A 17,398-nucleotide genomic window follows, 5' to 3' on the forward strand; every position below is an offset into this window, starting at 1 on the left:
GACGGACACAAATTCCGCGCAGGCGCTATAATCCTCCAACGCTGGTTGACAGCCCGGGTTAGGTGGCTGATATTGAAGCTCTTGCACAAGAATGGAACAAGGCACGAGCGTAAGGGCAATGCTGAACATATCTAATCACGGCCCCGCCAAACATGCATGTCGGGAATGCCGACGGCGTAAGTCGAAAGTAGGTCCACGATGGTTAAATCCGCCACCCTTTCTTAGCAATTACCGCGGCGGCGGACCGGACTCATGCATAGCAATAATCTAAACTCGTGCTAGTGCGATCGGCTCGTGCCAAGTTGCTCCCTATGTGACAAGTTTAATCGCCGATGCATTTACGAAACCTTGTCGAAGACGCCCCTAACCAGGCAATATCTAACGGAGGTCGAGGAGGAACTGACGCGGACCAAGGCCCTGCTCTCTCAGCTTCTTCCTCGGTCCAGTGGTGGTCTTGCCAATGACGACCGATTTACTTATGCCGAGCAGGATGGCACCGGCGACCGGGTTCTGATTTCCGACATTGCAAACCGTGAGGGATTATCAGAGCAGCCGGAGAGGGCCTATGTACCCCACAGCAATATCGGATCCGAGGCGATTCCTGCCCCGGAGGTCCCCAGCCAACCCTCGCTGGGTGTATTCAGCGCTTCTTCAGCTAGTAGCGGCCAGCTTTGCGATTACTCGGAGAGGAACCAGACAGGAATCTCCCACCGGGCCAATCGCCGAAGCCAGGACGCTGTAATGTCTATGGAGACACCCCCTTCCGCTGGCAATGTCAATTTCGAATGGGATGAACGCTCTGAGGACCAGGGTGGTGATGGATTTGTGGATGGCATGGCTATTCTCCCTAGCCGTTCTAATGATGGTGGCTATTTAGGTATGCCTTTCGATCCCTAAGTTTACGAATAGCATTCCCTGAAAGACATGACTGACTCCCACCACTGAAGGTACCGCATCCGGTGCTGCATTGCTGCGCATGACAAACTCCCAACCTGGTGCGGAAAGGCTTGACATGCCCGAACCTGGTCGCCCATTTGAAACAGCATCTTCCCATCAGTCACCAAGTGTCCCTTTTGCCCTGAGCTCTCTGTCTCAACTGGAACCATTCGTCGATGCTTACTTTTCCCTTTATCATTGCTCATATCCTATCATTCATGAAGCGACATTTCGTGCGCAGTTCATGGAGGTCATTCCACGGCCAACCAGCAACACCTGGCAGGTACTTTTGTATGTGGTAGCAGCCTTGGGAGCCTTTACAGCTGCAGTAACGCCGACTGATGTGGATCTGGCTTTGTTTAAGGCGGCAAAGACTCGCTTAACAATCGATGTGCTGGAAACTGGCAGCCTAATCTTAGTCCAAGCATTGACCTTGAGCTCAAACTACTTGCAAAAGAGGAATAAGCCAAACTCCGGATATAATTATCTTGGCCTTGCCCGGCGGACTGCAATGGGGATCGGGTTGCATAAAGAGTTTCCTACTTCGAAAGCGTCTCCGCTAGCAATGGAGATGAGACGGAGAGTTTGGTACTGTCTCTACATCTTTGATGTGGGCGCAATCATCACCTTCTCGCGACCCTTGGAATTTCCAGCGCAGGGAATCGATACTCGCCTGCCATTAAACATCCATGAAAGCGCAAGTTTCCATTTGCCTAGGGTCTAACGATTCAAATGCTAATAGCTCGGCAGGGTATTACTGCCAGCACACAAGCTGCCCCAACCCCAGTAGCTGAAACTACTGTGTACACCCATCTACGGGCGCAGGCGATGTTCCATTTGAAAACAAACCTGATCTATACCAAGATCACCTCGACCTCATTCCCATCTGCGGCTGAACTAATCGAACTAGATGACCGTCTCATTGGCGATTGGTTGGCATCTCTTCCTCCCTTCTTTAACGAGGCGGCCATCCAGCCGCCAAAATTTGCTCTCTGTCATTCCATCCTGCGATGGAGATATCGCAATCTTCGTATCCTGATGTACCGGCCATTTCTGGTAGGAAAGTGGATGCTCAACTCAGACAATGGCCCGGACAGCCTCCGTGAGAAAGATGATACCCATGTAGAACTTGCCATTCAACGATGCTTTGATGCCGCCCGCGAATCGGTCGAGCTTATCTCATCATTCTGGGCACAACATCAGAAAACAACTATGGCATGCTGGTATGGTGTATACTTCTTGTTCCAAGCAATCCTGATCCCTGTAATCTGCCTCCGCAACAATCCGTCAGATCCGGCCGCCCATGGTTGGCGCGAACAGATATTCCAAGCAGTCAACACCCTCGAGTCAATGGCGCCACTCAATGCGAACGCTGAACGATTTCTTCGAGTCATTCAATCTCTCTGTGGCTGTTATCTCTATCCCCGCAGCAATGGCTGGGAGGGCCCGATCCAAGAATCACCAGAGACACAGATAGCTAACCTATACCCTCTTATGTGGCCAACGTTAGAGATGGCACAGCTTGATGGTGTGGATTCTGCTTTGTAAGTCGTCTCTTGAGGCGGAATATCCAATCCGGACCGACAATCTAACTCTCCTTCTTAGGCAGCAATCCGTGATCAGCGACTTCATGCACCAGGTGACCGGTCTGCAATCACTGTGACGCAATCTTTACAATGAACTATTAGCTGAAGTTGGTTTATTGACCTGTCTATGATGCTGCTGGTACTGCATTCCATTGATTCCTTTTGACATTCATTAACTGGAAATAATTAGGGAAGGGTATATCCACCATCGATCACTATGTTCGCTCCCGTCATATAGCTCGACGCGTCTGACGCACAGAATACGTATGCCTATAGGAATTCCTGGTTAGCGAGAGGAGCTACAACATATGACCATGGGATGGAAGATCCTACCCCCTTCAACTCGTACGTGCCAGCCATTCTGCGAGCTGGAATCATGCTGAGCCACTTCTCCCGCAGCTCTGGTGGGTGATGATCCAAGATTTCAGTCGCGACAAAACCCGGGGAGATGCAGTTCACGCGGCAGAAGTCTACCCACTCAACCGAGAGGCACTTAGCCAGCTGAACAACTCCTGCCTTCGAGGCATTATACTGTGGCGAGACCTGTCAGAAAGGGCTCCTGGGGAATCTCACACCAATGAGGTGCCGGGTCGCGTATGCCCAACTTACCGCGGCTTGCTTCTGGGGCACATTGACCAATGCGGCGCTAACCGACGCGGTAAAGACGATATTACCGGACCCCTGTTCCTTGAACACTCGAGCAGCAGCCTGGGCTGTGTAAAATGCGCCGTCCAGATTCACATTCATGATTTGCTGCCACTGCTCCGTGGTGTAGTCCTCCGCGGCGACTGCGGTAGCGATGCCGGAGTTGGCGACCATGATGTCTAGCTTACCAAAGTCCCGAGCAATTCGCTGGACAGCTGCTTCGATCTCCTTCTGATCGCCCACATTGGCCTGGTACGCAGCAACTCTTACATTGTGTGCCTGCGCAATAGAGGCCGCTGTACTCTCGGCTGTGCTGGAAGAGTTATAGATAATTGCAACCTGTTGAACAATACCCCATGAATCCACTTTCGTTATCAATCATCGGGCCATGAACTATGCCCCTACTTACATCGGCACCAGCCTCCGCTAGCCCATTGGTAATCTCCAACCCAATACCCCTTGTACCGCCTAGAATTCAAACCAAGCTCATCAGTATCCCCTGCGTAAAGAAATGAACCACCCGACTTACCGGTGACGATAGCCACTTTTCCTTTCAGGCTGAACACCTGCATAACATGCTTGTTTTCGGGCTGCGCAAGAACCATATTGCCAGTCTTCGAGTATCCTTCTCGCTCAAAATCTAGAACAATTTCAACAACAGACCAACCAAGAGGAGTCCAAGTAGATATCCTTCGTAACTTAAACCCTCTTATATACTCCAGCACATATCTCATTCGAAACCCACCATCAGAAAAAGAATATATACACCCACCACCCGTGTAGTCTTGCCAAAGTGGAGGTACCCACACAGATAATCCGCGCGGCGGTTCCACCCCATACCGACATATCTTAGGGCGCCCGGTATCACGCCTCCGCCCGGAGCCCCCGCTCCGTGGAATTGTGGGGTTCGGAGGACGGGTCCGTGATCTATCCTTCTACGATCGGTGTTGCTTGGACCACCCGTGGAGTAGTGTTCACTGGTAGACCTTGTTGCGTCATTATGCATGAGTATGAAGTTGATTGTATTGCAACTTGGACGGAAAGAACCTCAGGGCATCCGGGACATACGCCCAAAGGGGGAGGGGGCCCAGAGATGCGGGCTGCCTAAAAGGCTGGTATTTGTGACAACTAATACATGTATGCCCTGTTTATGTACGGGGGACTATGATTGCTAGTTCCTCCCTTTTTTTTTTTTTTTTTTTTTTTTTTTTTAAGCGAGACAGTCCGGAAATCCATTCAAGAGCATCCTATCTAAGAGGTGTTATATCCGTTCTATCCCTTGAACTTCAATACCTATCCATCTATCTCCTGCACTCCCAGAAGGATGATAATACATGAAGAAAACGAAAAGAGTGTAGGCAGTATGAGACCGAGCAAACGCTCGACCCCTAACGGTCGTCCTTTCCTAGATCGCCAAATGAGCGGCCCAACACAGGTTTTACCGCCACACTAACACACGCCAAAACTCGTAAGCCAACCCTGCAGCCCTATCTCCCAATGAAGACCCGAAAACCGTCATCCAGCTTCCCATTTCGCAAGGGCCGCAAAGGCAATCTCGTTAGAGAAAGAGGGCGACGGGCCCACACAGGTAGTCCGAGCCCAAATGAGAGGAGTGCGTTGGTCCCATGGATATATAGCAGGAGATGACGGGGCGTCACGTCGCATTTTCAATTGATGTCCCGTATATATAGTACATCTTCATTCAACCTCCTGTGCTGTGGAAAACACCGCTGGGGGCGAGGTCATTGAATGTCGCCTCTTGAAGGGGGGCTGGCCTGAACGTATGATGTTATATGATTGGAAAGGAGGGTTTTACAATAGAGATAGTTGTATACGAAGGGTGGTGAGAAGAACAAAGTGAATATTTCCGGGATACCTCTTGTTCACGGCACCCGAGCGGTTTGGTAAGGTAATTGACAGACTGACCACCGAGGACAGGGTATTAGGAGAATATCTATTAAGGAGTCCTGAGGAAAGCCCAGTGACAAAAAATGGAAGGAAAGACAGAAAGAAAGAGAAAACGAAAAGAAAAGAGAGAGAAAAAGGAGAATGAGCATTGACGACGAAGACAATCTCATGCACAAACAAGGGAGCTTTGAGATACAAAGAACAGTTAGGAAGACGAACTTTGATAGCGGCAGCGGCCAGGAGAACAAAATGTAAGACGTAAGTCCAGCTTATTATCTATCTCCTCACACCATGACCAGAGAAGATACGAATAGCTAACCCTTAAACCTTCATCGGATCCATAATGAATTTCTAAAGGGACAGTCTTACCATGATGCCTTCCGTAAACAAGACTTCCAGAGTCTCCATCTTGCGCAAACGGTTCCTCGGGGGACAGCCATTTGATCTTCAACTTGAACGCCTGCGTGTCATCTCTAACCGCCTGTGTCGAGTATGTATCGTCATCTTCCAGGTCTTGAATATCTACAAGTGTACCAGTCGTCTGTCCAGTCGCAGCGCCGTGCTTGTGTACTTCCAGTGGAAGCATCTCTATTAACGAGTCGTAAACATCATCGATGTCAAAGAGAGCTGGGTCCGTGAGAGAGCCAACTGGATCAATTCCACTTGGTAAAGAAAAAAGGGCATTGCAATCTATGGCGTCAGATATATGGTACAGAGCCACCAGCTCATCGGATAGCGTGTTTGTCTCAAGTAGACAGATTTCATCGAAGCACTCTCGTGGCCTAGCCCAGCCGTGCCGGAAGGCAGGTCTCCTCCTACCTTGCCGTTCGAAGTTGGGCGCTACTTGTAGCTGGACCGGACATATCTGATCATCAGTTTCAAGTTCAACTGTATCTTCGGTGCCACCGTCGACGACATGGCCCACTGTGACACCGACATGGCGCACCTGGATTTTACTATGAACTCGATGTTCTAAAAGAGCTAGAAAACCTAGGCTGCCGAAGGAACGAATGGGCTGTGTCACGTTGGATATAGATGGTGAATCAACAGGATAAACCTTACATGAAGAGTCAAGACGGATGTTCCTAGGATCATTGCCCAGTCGAAGCTCAAAATACAGAACATCTTTAAGAAATTTGGGCAGTACAGGCTCCTCACCATACCACAAGGCAACGAGACGGCTCGTACGATTATATGGCTGACTCCGAGTATATCCGTAGATACTAGAAATTGTTAACAGCCTCTCCAGCTATCAGCAATAAGTAAGGAAAAGAAAACGAAGACTTACGATTCAATCCCACGTAGCCGCCATTTTACTGCGTCTTCTGTCGCCCATGTAAGCTCCCGCGCCGCATCTGCATCGGGGACGGATCTACCCTCAAATTCAAGAGGTACGTATTGTCGGACAGTTTCCATATCTAGAATGTTTTTGTGTTCATCCCTCTCTTCTGCTGGTCTAATAAGTAAATCACGAAGAATGTCATCCGTCAGGCCAGAGACAATGTGGGCCCGGAGCCTGCGCTTCCAATTGCGCCGAGCTCTTCTTTCTATCCACTGTCTTCGGCGTTCTTCTGACGCCGGTGGAACAAGGTGCCTTTCTGATGGTGAACCAGTTTCGCCATTCATTCTAACCGATGTATCTGTCGATGCCTTGAGCAAGTGTGATTCTGAAGAGCAGGTAGTCTGGATCAGCGCTCTATTTATACAACTTGAGCCGGTTCCACTTTTAGACACCAGATGAAATGGGAAGGCGCTTCTCGCCGGGTCACATGTTGGAGTATGGAGCATATTCACCGGTGTGTCTATACAATGCTCGCGTCAATGAGAGAAATAATAGAATCCCTGCTGGCGTTTACCTATGGTGGAGTTGTCACAAGCAAAAGAAATGTATGATCGAGGATCCGAGACAGCCATTCCCTTTCAGACAATTGGCACGCGGCGAGGTCTAAAGAAGTGGGTATCAACTATAGGTCTTTAGTTGTCAGCATATGATGTTATAAAAGGATGAAAGGAAGGTATGCTGTGCCACTCACCCAGGTTCAACGAATGCACGTTGCAACTATTCCCAGGTCAGCAAGTAACACTAAAGCGGATTCTAGGAGTACGGGCTTACATGACCGCCGAAGAGAGACTTGAAAGAGAAATCTTAGTTCCTTGAAAAGATAGGATGCTTCAGAAAATATGGAGAAAAGATGGCATGTTGCGTTACATCTGTCTTTATATGATGGAATAGGGCTTCCTCATGGCGCCCATCCCTGTTGCAAAGTTGGTCAATAACGAGAGTACAGCCTCCATAGCTGTGTGCTCTCTCTTTGTATCGATATTCTGAAAGCATGTACAGAAAGGAACCAAGAGCCCATGTGGCTTCATTGATGTGGGTGTCTGCAACCCGCCTTTACTGTTGGCTTTGTCTTTCTAAATCCGTGACACTCTATAATAGGAGTAGGGATGAGTTACACATACCAATGTAGAATACGACGGGACTAATGACCAAAGACGCCAGTCATCCATGGCAGCTCTATGGAGCATACCAGTAAAAGAAACGAAGAATTCACAGTAAGTGTTCATTTAATTCAGTTGACACTTAGGTCACGCATACAAAATGGGATATCGATTAGCTGTGCTACATGACATCCTGAAAGGATTTTAAAGTATAAACTTAAAATGTATGTTACCTCCATGATGACAGCTTCCTGCAGTTCAATGTTTGTTATGTACAGTCCCCATAATGGAACATACTGGCACCCCATGTTCAATATGAAAGAAGAGATAAGGTAAACAGAACAAAGAAAAGAAAGCGACATGGGAACATGCACGTTTATACCCCTGCTCCTCAAACAAAACTGGGCTTACTCATCTAATGGATGATCGTGAAGCAGTTCATTTACTATTTTCTACACCCTGGTTCTTATTCAAGCACTGCATTTCTGGGTGGCCAGAGAATTCTGTCTTCGCCTTCTACAAACATCTCGGAGTTATGCAAGCTTCATGATGGGGCAACGAGGATTTCCCTTTGTCCCAGCCACATGTACTCAAGGCATGTGTGAAGATTTGTTTGAAGCAAGTAGAATCTAGACATGAGCCATGTTATGGTGTATCCTTAGGTACGATATTCATACTTCATTGGCAGGCTTACAGGGTAACGCTCGTACGTCCAGGGTGGCAGTGATCCCGGTTACTCTGCTATACCTGCGTTTGCTCATGGGAGTCCAGTCCTACTCCCAGCTGAACATAGCAATGGAAGAGGGGGGTTCAATAGGACGCCGTAAGGGTTGATGGTACTCACAGATGTCCGATATGAAGGGCTGCGTGAGAATGAGGCTTCCATCATGCTATGATCATGCTTTAGGCACATTACTCGGACAGTAAGATATAATTGCTCACCGGAATGGTAGACAATATACTTGGTATAGACGTCTTTCATAAACTACTTCCCTCCTTCTACTTGAACCCTTGGTAAACAAAGTATACCGTCATTGCCATGAAGGTGAATTAGCCGGCCTAGTTGCTACATGCTCGAAGAGACACTGTTACCTACAAATGGCAAGTGCACGATGAATGTTAAAAAGAAGATTAGCCACCAATTTAGAATCTCAGGCATCTTGAAACCCTATCAATAATGTGCTTCCTGCTGTCTGCTAGCTCTAGTAGACCCACCGTTTTCTAAACTGGTTACGAGCTATATTCTTTGCGTATGTTTATCAGCATGATGTTCATGCCATGATATGTGCTGAAGGCAAATATTGGCAGATTTAACGTTCTCCATTGGCACGGGATAACATTGGCGGAGTCCATAAGGCCAAACATTGTGTTTCGGGACGACCGTGGCGTTGTCAAAGAAAGGGCTAAGTGCGCACTACACTCCTTGTACCTTGTTGCGGATCCGGACTCATGCAGGCATCCATAATGCACATGACCAGGGTTACGACCTTGCTTCTCAACGCTCTCGTTTCACGGCGGATAAATAGAACGAGATTTGATTGGGTTAGTATCTCTGTGGCCCATTCGGTGGGTATGCAGAAGCCCTAATTGGGATTGATAAACTACATATCAAACGAAAAACAAACAAGTCAAGGATACCTCCACCAAATCCCTCTCAACGCCAACAATCACATCCAATCATCCGTCTAACGTCTAGGCCTTAATATTACCAAGCTCGTCTGCATGACTCTTCTCCCAAGGATAGTCTATCTCCACCGCCCGAATGAGTTCCTCATGCATCGAGCTCCGGGGCTTAATGCTCACGTCATATGGTTCTGGATGACTGATGAGCGCAGCCTGAAATTCTACTCGGGGCTCTACTTCCTTCCCATCGACGATTTTCTTCCCAATGTTGAAGGCTGCCAAGCATTGTGCGATATTGAGGTAGATGGCCGCATCTGCCATAACGCGTCCCGGACAGATTCTTCGACCGAATCCGAAGGCTAGCCGATGCGAGTCAGGCTCGGGGTTGTCACCGAGGTAGCGTTCCGGTTTGAATTCCCTAGGGTCGTGAAAGACGTCTGGGTCATGTGTGAAACCCCTGTTGTGAGTTGTGTGTTAGATACCGTATATGTATAAGTGGGATAGGTTGGACGAACCAAAGGTTAGCGAGAATTATGGAGCCCTTTGGGATGAAGTATCCTTGACACATGTCGTCGTGGGTAGAAACATGAGCCAAGTTGGTCGGCACAACTGGGTGCCAGCGGAGGACTTCCTTCACCATGGCATCGATGTAAGGGAGATTATCCCGGTCGGCAAAGGTGGGAAGACGGTTTCCAATAACACGATCGATCTCCTCTTGGCCCTTTCTCTGAGCCTCAGGGTATAGGGCCATCGCGAGAAAAAAGCATGCCATTGTGGATACTGTCTGTGTGCCGGTTAGCTGGCACTCGAGGAAACCTTTGCATTGAAATGATACGCACCGTGTCAGCGCCGCCGGCATAAATCGATGCTGCTGACCATTTCGTCACGTATTCCTTCTCGGAGCCAGGCTCGATATCTTCGGATTCTAGAATGCTTGACAGATACGACGGATGATGTGTGCCTTGAGACATTTGTTGCTTCACGAAGTTATATGGTTTCCCCCCGAAGTTTTCAAAAGCTTCCTTAGACCTCTGGCCTACGCGTTTGAACTCGGTACCTGGGAACCAAGAAGGAAGGTATCTCACTAGGATGGTAGTTAGTATAGACTCATGCTAAGACTGGCAAGGTAACGACCGTACAACTTGGAATAACATCCACCAGCCAAGCTCCATAACGACAAACGGACGAAAAGTAGGACATTGACACATCTGCCAACTCAACCAATGGATCGTCTTTGTGCGGCTCGACAGTGTACCCGTATGCAAGTTTGAGGACAACCGCGCCAGCCTCTCTGCATATCTTGTGAGCCAAACCAAATTTCACGACGACACCAGCTTCTTCGACTTACTTCCGAATATGATCTCTCAGATCCTGCGGCGCCTCAAGCACCCGTAGGAGAAAGCGGCGCGTCTCGGCCTCCTGAAGCCCGTGAAAACGAGAAACAGCTACCTTCGATCCAATCTCCTTGCTCATGGCTTTCTGAATGGCTCTAGAGCGATCAGAATACCGGATCATTCCCAGGATGCCTCCGATACCGGCCCTGTATTCTCGTTAACGGATCACTTTGGACGAGGAATAATATACAGTTGAACATACATCTCGGTCGCAAAGAACATCGGAGGTCTATCGGAATGCCACTTGGATCGCTTTTCAAAAAGCTCGACTGCGAGCTTTGCATCATTTAGAATAACAAACGTTTGACCTAGCACAGTTATGGAGCTAATCGGCCCTATGCGAATGTCCAGGTTAGTGGCATGCTACACCGATGATATTATCGCAGTGAGTGTGAATTTACCATATAGCTGTTTGTGCTTCAGCCAATGCTCCCAATCCCTCTCTCCATTTTGAGGAAGGTCTTTCAAGTTACCGATAATTGGTTTGGGCGGAGGTCCGGGTGGGAGAGGCGCTGGAAGCTTTTTAAACGTAAGGAGTCTAGTCACAAGGTATACAGCGAGCACTCCGATTGCGATGGTGCCCCAATGCTGAACGACCATATTAGCTTTGGTATGCGTCAAAGCTGAGGGAGGTTTTCAAGTGATCAGAGGGGTGTCGACGACATAAGGTTAGTTTAGTCGGGGCGCTGAAAAGTCGTAGCTCGGAAACAGTCCAAAATCGCACCTACGACGGATTAAATGCTTGGGGGTTCTGCGTAAAAATGTGGCCAACTGAGGTGAGGGGCAACAGAAATGCTCGTATGCATATGCAGCTAGGTATAGGTACCCCTGCTATCATGATGCTTAGACGGCGTATCATTGGGTCGATAATTGGTCTGTGGGCGCTCGCACACTTCACACACCGTGGATCATTGCCACGGCTGTACAAGGCCACCTGCACCCGACTTCCAGAAGGAACTTCCCAAAAGCCATCCATGAGAGTCATTTTAAGTAAGGCGAATTATGACGTTGGTGCGAGGGGGGAACCAGTTGTGTGGTGATCGTCAAGCTGACCTTATGAGGAGGGAATCAGCCCTCACATGCAGGAAAAAGGCAAAAGGGAGGGAGAGGGAGAGAGAAAGGCTCTAGTTTAGTGTACTGCAGGGTATAGTGTACCCTTGATATAGGCTCCACCAAAGCAAAAAATGTGAGGAAGATTAATTAAAGCAGCCAGAGGTGGTAGAGGCTGCAGGATACGTGTTGGTGCAGATAGCCCTAACGTGCTTTCAGCTGAAAGTGGGGGTGTTTTACTTAGCTGAACAAGTCACCACCATTGGCTCTTGGTCACGGTTACATCGCGCGACATGCATGAAAACAAGTGGGACTTTGACACTGGGAGGCCTTAGACATGCTCAGCAGGACAGGCTTGAGATCTGACCAATGGTAATAGCGACCCTCGATGTGGCGTGACCTTAGCCAACGCCTACTTTTACTAGCATATCTTATAAGAGCTTCGTACAGTTCATCAGTATAGATCTACACTAGCATTAGTTCGGGTAGCTGCGCCATTTAAATCGACCTTTAAGACAATTCTGATGTGCTAATTCGTCACTGGGTTTGTCGAAGGGTGTACAACACTGGTCTATGAGGTGCGACAATGTTGCTACGTGTATAACAGCTATCGCCATATGATGCTCATAGCTAGTACTAATACATATCCTCGGAACTAGCTATTCAATTAACACTTTCAGCTACCAAAGAAGCCCGGGTGAAAACTATACTTATAAATGTACCACTCTGATAATTATTCATCAGGACCTTAATCAAGCAAAGTGTGCGAGGAGTATACAACTCTGATCTACTCCATGGCAACAAGGTACCGCTCTATTTTACCAGGGGCATCATACATCTTTATCATCTATGTCAGTCACTGTTGTTGACAGGATTCATGATCGGTTCCATGATGGTGGTGGCTTCACGAGCACCTTGGCTCACTCAGCCATGTATTACTGTGTCGGGAAAGAGAAACACAGTATAAGCGGCCATGGTATACTCACATATATGACTCGCTAAATTCCACTATGACCTGCCCTATGTGGAAGATGGGTTTTGTAGCCCGCTACACCCAGAATAGAGTAACCCAATATATACAGCGTAGCGTGGACGAGTAGCAGCAGTGGATGGGAATCAATATCCCGCAGGCTGTCTGACTATAGGGTGGTTCTCTTGAACAAAAAACAGGATCAGGCAAGGTGTATATAGAAGTTGTTTTCCCAAGAGGCCTAGCACCCTGGCGGTATTACTTAGATAGGCAGCGCTGTGTCTACATCGAGCCGAATGTCTAGCTACACCATCCACTGCCATGCTTCCATCTATAATGGGACGAGTCGTAATTCCGCTGCTGTGGGACGGATCGTCAATTGCTTTCTGGGTGTGAAGAGGTTGCGGCGATCTTTGTAGAGTGGTTGGTTTAGATATAGGTTCCATCTGCGGTGCTTGGCGTTCTAAAGCATTACCACACCCACTACTCTGACCAGACCTGGAAGAAATACTAGCCATTTCAAAAATGCGTACAACTCAACTAATCTTGTGGTATTACTTTTAGAGTCAGGATACTATCAGATACCGGCTAAAAGAGTCCTTATTCCAAGAAGAAACCAACAAGTGGGTAATTTAAAATAGGTATATTTAACCTACCTTGAGTGCAGTTGATTAATAAAGTCTTTCTTGCTTCTAGTACTACTGAATTTAAAACGTTGGTTTACATTCTAAATACCATGGTAGCGAAAGTTTGATTGGATCAGAGTAGCTTATATTATAGCTCATACCTTTACATAGGAAGATATGGGGTTAACTCACTCGCTTCCGAGTGAGGCCCTTGAGCTGTGATGAGTCAAGATTCATTTAGGGCCTTTGGCGGAGAACTTGTTTCGTAGTACTCCGTAGTCCATACTATATTACCTACGCCTAATACTCCGTACAGCGACAACGCCCATCTTGTCACAGATCGGATAGCGATTTAGCCGGATAATTGTGCCGGATATTCTAGCGCATATGCAACTCGGTCACCGAATGAGGACGTCGAACCCCGTATCCGTTGGGTTTCCAACAGTAGGGCTCGGTCGTCTACGTGCCCATCTAATTCGCTATGGATGGTCAAAGAATTTGTTGATTATATATTGATCCTTCAGTAGTAGAAGGAAGAGCACCGTGTTCGGTCTCAATAGTATCTACTGCGTACCTTCAGTTCCCTTGCCTGTATGGAGGGGACTATTCTGCATTACCTAGCGCATCAATGCAACATCGCCCTCAATCCACCCAAGAGCTGGCTGAGGGTAAAGCTACATTGCTAATTCGGGGAATCGATTTATCAGACGAGTATCTTTCCCCTCCACTCAAGCGAGTTATACAGCAGAGGATGCCTAGACAGATGGATTTTTCCATTGTTTCCCTTACGGAACTAGGATAGCAGCTGTGTCCTTTTCCAAAAACACCCATTACTTCTCTACAGCACACCGGCGCTTGGGGCTGCGAACTTGAAATGATACTCTGGAAGGCATTGGCCCGGAAGTTACGCCGTCTGTCATTGCCCAAGGGTCAGTACAATATCATCATCATGCGCGCGGACAACATCATAACCCATGTGACACGGGAGATGATAATAAAGAGAGACTGGCGTGAGATGTGTTCTCCAGGGCATGATCGCCTGCCAAATCCTAAGGCATTTCAGGGCAGGTTTTGGTTTTAGAGCCATCGTTCTGGCTTAAAGTCGTATGGGTGTTCGAATATCTGGTCATCAAATTCGACTGACCAATGGTTTGCAACCACCATCGCTACCTTCCGAGTTCTATATCCCATATACTCGTCACTCTCTAGAACAGGATGCGGTATCTCTCCAGGGCTTACTGTCCTCCATCGCAGGACCTCATCTGAGGCAGCCGTATGTGGGAGTGTTGGAAGGTCCTCAAATGTGGGCATTCGGTCCTGTCCTACCATTTCGTCAAGCTCTTTTTGGGCTCGCTTCGCAGCGGTTTGATTCAGAACAGCTGCGAAAATTAAAACCTTCAGTGCCTTGACGGTCGTGTCAAGTGCCGCCTCGTACAGGATTCCAAGTATGTAACTGAGCGCAGTCAACGGTAACTGCTGCGCCTGTGTTAGAGCGACGATGGCCTTGGTCTAATTCCATGTGTGATCGGCATGAGTCGCCTTGGCTTTCTCTGTAAAGATTGCCATAGCCTTGCTATGGATAAAGTCACCGGTTTGCTTCCTCTTCGCGAGTCTCTTAGGAAGATAGTTCAATATTGGAAAGACTTCTACGAGTAGGCTCGGTGTTTCGTGGACACCTGATATGGTCTTCTTGAATAATTCCTCGATATCTTGGATTTCGTGTAGGTCATTGCTTGTCATGTGCATCACATTAGGCTGAGATCAGGCTTGATGCATAAATTTCGATCCCCTTCGTGAAGTCATCCGATGACAGAAAGTGGTGAAGGAGTTGTTTGTTTGTTTTTAACTTCTTTTATCGTATGGTAGTATGCGATAATGGGTTTGCTGGCGCGGGCTATATGGTAATAGTTCAAATATGAAGCTCAAGTTTATTCACACATTCGCTCGTGACTATCAAGTGAGGTCGAGTCAAGCGTCCGGAGGTACTGGACTGTAAGTACACAACAGATATATATATGGTGGGTATTGGCATATACTCGGGCGTCTTTTGGCTTGGAGCGACTAAAGCATGAATGCTTGGTCAAACATAATATACCCCGCACTAAATACATAATCTGGTCTTCGATCAGTTCCTAGTTCATTCACCAAGATTGGCAAGTAGATGAAGCTAAAGGGAAGAGTGTTTTATACTCGTAGGTGCAGTGTTGATGTTCTGTCGGAGCTGTGGATCAACCAATCAGCTGACGGCCCGCATTGTACCCTACGACCAAAAATTTCCAAGCGGCAAGTGGAAGTGAAGCTACCTCGATACTGGTTCTCTCATTTTCACCTTGACCTCCGTCCTGGTGTCCCATTCCTGAACATATTCACCCCGTATATACACCAAAGCTGATCTACTGTTACGTCCTGTTCTTCGAATCCACACCATGGTCGGACCGACAGCCTCCCTTACTCCTCTCTCTCGCGCCGATGGTTCGGCTTCTTACCAATGTCCTTCGACCGGATCTAATATCCTCGGATCGGTAAATGCGCCAATTGAGCTCCCTGGACGCCGTGATGCCCTCAAGCCGGAGGATGCGACCGTGGAAGTTTTCGTGAAGCCGGGGACCGCACCGGGTGGGGTTGGCGAACGATACGTCGAAGGAATCATCAAGAATATGCTGAGCAAGTTGATCCTGGGACGAGAGAAAGGCTACGCTAGACGTGGCGTTGTCATCACCTTGGCTATTGTGGGCGGAGAGAGTGTCGGTAGAGGCGATTCGGTGGGTGGTTCATATCGCAACCAAGATTGACTCGCACAAGGAATTACGGCTAACCTGGATGGAATGGGCATATAGTACTTGACTTTGCTCCCCGCCCTCCTTCACACGTCGTTGTTGGCGCTACTTTCTGCCTCCGTTCCTTTATCCATGACCTACTCCGCGACCGTTCTGGCGGTCGATGCCTCGGGAGAGATTACGAGGGAACCCTCCGTGAAGGAAGCCGCCGCCGCCGCCTCTGTTCACGTTTTCGCCTTCTCATCCAATGGACATCTCCTACTCAACGAGAGTCAGGGATCTTTTGACTTTGAGACCTGGGAAAAGGTACACCAGCGCGCTTTGGCCATCTGCCATGGCACTTTAGCCCGTACCTCCGACGGAGACGTGGCTATGGCCGAGGACGTGGATGGCCAACCCCTGGAAGGCGCGTTGCGCGAGGCTATGGAAGAAAAAATCCAGCAAGATTACGCCTGGAAGATCGACGCGGCCTGAATGTTGGCTTCGCAGAAAAGCACCGAGCAATAAAGTTGGCACTGATAGCCAACGGCAATGTTCACCCCATCTGGTATGTCAGCGTACCCACGGCGGTTGATGCACCGGAAGTCTCCCACAATCAGTTCCACTTCTCGCCATGGCCAACTCCCCTTGGCATCTGACTGGCGTGTTGGATCGCACATACGCGGGGCATTTTACCGTCCGCAGAGATATCATTGGCGCTCACAGGATTTCCAATTTGACGGACTACGAGTGGATACGAAGGCATGAGATACGAATGAGGGTCAAGCATCGATACGCGTGAGACCTGTTCTGGCGACATCCGGTGTTTATCGGGGTTCACCTACAGACACTACTGCACACAAATCCATCTGGTGTATTTACACACGTACGACGCTAAGGAAGTTGTCCAACTAAACCACATGATAAAGCCATGTCGAGTGGGTCATACCTAATTGACATGTTGTCTGCGTTGAGTTTGTTTGGTGTAAGTCTGGACCCTGTATTTCGTAAATACCCGTTCTCAAGCGTAGCGGCTGTAGGAGTTTCATCCTCTCCAACGTGAGTTGGAAAAGAGTCAGGGTCGAAAAAAAGGGAGAAAAAGAGAAAATTTTTTTTAAAAAAAAATGTTAAAAAAAATAGAGAGAGAGAGAGAGAGAGGAAGGAATGGGAAATATTCCGCCAATTATTGACCAGGATGCACGGAGCTGAAGTGACGCCCCCTTGCAGATGATCGTACAAATCGTGTGGCGCAACGAATTGAGTGTGTAAAGAATGTTTCTCCCGAAGAAAACACCGGGAAGAAGCATGCTGGGAGGGAAGAGTAATCATGGACAATGATTATCAATTCTTGAATAAGGCGAGTTTTTTTCTCCGTAACACCGACGCCAATGAATCATCACGCGACGGAATTAACCTAGCGGTGCGGAGATAAGTCAGGAGTTTGTTCATTACTAGTACTACG

The 17,398-nt window shown here is 48.2% G+C and overlaps 6 protein-coding genes across 6 annotated transcripts; 2 read left to right on the forward strand and 4 right to left on the reverse strand.

The window, feature by feature from the left end:
* Positions 1–152: 152 nt before the first annotated feature.
* Positions 153–2,599, forward strand: BDV37DRAFT_297605 (transcription factor domain-containing protein; the record flags this gene model as incomplete). Its single annotated transcript, XM_032090358.1, has 5 exons — positions 153–176; positions 283–877; positions 948–1,633; positions 1,687–2,480; positions 2,542–2,599. 5 exons carry the CDS (start codon positions 153–155, stop codon positions 2,597–2,599), a joined length of 2,157 nt encoding a protein of 718 aa, XP_031936966.1.
* Positions 2,600–2,708: 109 nt separating this feature from the next.
* On the reverse strand, positions 2,709–3,772 carry BDV37DRAFT_297610 (SDR family oxidoreductase; the record flags this gene model as incomplete). Its single annotated transcript, XM_032090359.1, has 5 exons — positions 2,709–2,792; positions 2,856–3,053; positions 3,132–3,506; positions 3,577–3,635; positions 3,697–3,772. 5 exons carry the CDS (start codon positions 3,770–3,772, stop codon positions 2,709–2,711), a joined length of 792 nt encoding a protein of 263 aa, XP_031936967.1.
* Positions 3,773–5,280: 1,508 nt separating this feature from the next.
* BDV37DRAFT_297611 (uncharacterized protein) lies at positions 5,281–6,701 on the reverse strand (the record flags this gene model as incomplete). The annotated part of the gene is made up of 3 exons (XM_032090360.1): positions 5,281–5,358; positions 5,395–6,298; positions 6,364–6,701. 3 exons carry the CDS (start codon positions 6,699–6,701, stop codon positions 5,281–5,283), a joined length of 1,320 nt encoding a protein of 439 aa, XP_031936968.1.
* A 2,508-nt stretch (positions 6,702–9,209) lies between these two features.
* On the reverse strand, positions 9,210–11,134 carry BDV37DRAFT_287376 (cytochrome P450; the record flags this gene model as incomplete). The annotated part of the gene is made up of 7 exons (XM_032088090.1): positions 9,210–9,597; positions 9,656–9,924; positions 9,980–10,224; positions 10,280–10,431; positions 10,489–10,680; positions 10,737–10,869; positions 10,936–11,134. 7 exons carry the CDS (start codon positions 11,132–11,134, stop codon positions 9,210–9,212), a joined length of 1,578 nt encoding a protein of 525 aa, XP_031936969.1.
* Positions 11,135–14,648: 3,514 nt separating this feature from the next.
* Positions 14,649–15,051, reverse strand: BDV37DRAFT_259874 (uncharacterized protein). The gene has a single exon (XM_032083184.1). It carries the CDS (start codon positions 14,924–14,926, stop codon positions 14,690–14,692), a length of 237 nt encoding a protein of 78 aa, XP_031936970.1. The 5' UTR covers positions 14,927–15,051; the 3' UTR covers positions 14,649–14,689.
* Positions 15,052–15,502: 451 nt separating this feature from the next.
* BDV37DRAFT_259877 (putative exosome complex subunit Rrp46) lies at positions 15,503–17,153 on the forward strand. Its single transcript, XM_032083185.1, has 2 exons — positions 15,503–15,942; positions 16,018–17,153. Exons 1-2 carry the CDS (start codon positions 15,607–15,609, stop codon positions 16,429–16,431), a joined length of 750 nt encoding a protein of 249 aa, XP_031936971.1. The 5' UTR covers positions 15,503–15,606; the 3' UTR covers positions 16,432–17,153.
* Positions 17,154–17,398: the final 245 nt, after the last annotated feature.

The sequence above is a fragment of the Aspergillus pseudonomiae genome (assembly GCF_009193645.1).
Source record: "Aspergillus pseudonomiae strain CBS 119388 unplaced genomic scaffold BDV37scaffold_92, whole genome shotgun sequence".
Lineage (NCBI taxonomy): Eukaryota > Fungi > Ascomycota > Eurotiomycetes > Eurotiales > Aspergillaceae > Aspergillus > Aspergillus pseudonomiae.

Excerpts from the sequence above, each read along its gene's own strand:
- BDV37DRAFT_259877 (XM_032083185.1), top strand. The coding sequence starts at position 15,607 with ATGGTCGGACCGACAGCCTCCCTTACTCCTCTCTCTCGCGCCGATGGT. Across the intron at positions 15,943-16,017 it reads GTGTCGGTAGAGGCGATTCG|TACTTGACTTTGCTCCCCGC; the intron begins GTGGGTGGTTCA and ends ATGGGCATATAG.
- BDV37DRAFT_259874 (XM_032083184.1), bottom strand. The coding sequence starts at position 14,926 with ATGCACATGACAAGCAATGACCTACACGAAATCCAAGATATCGAGGAA.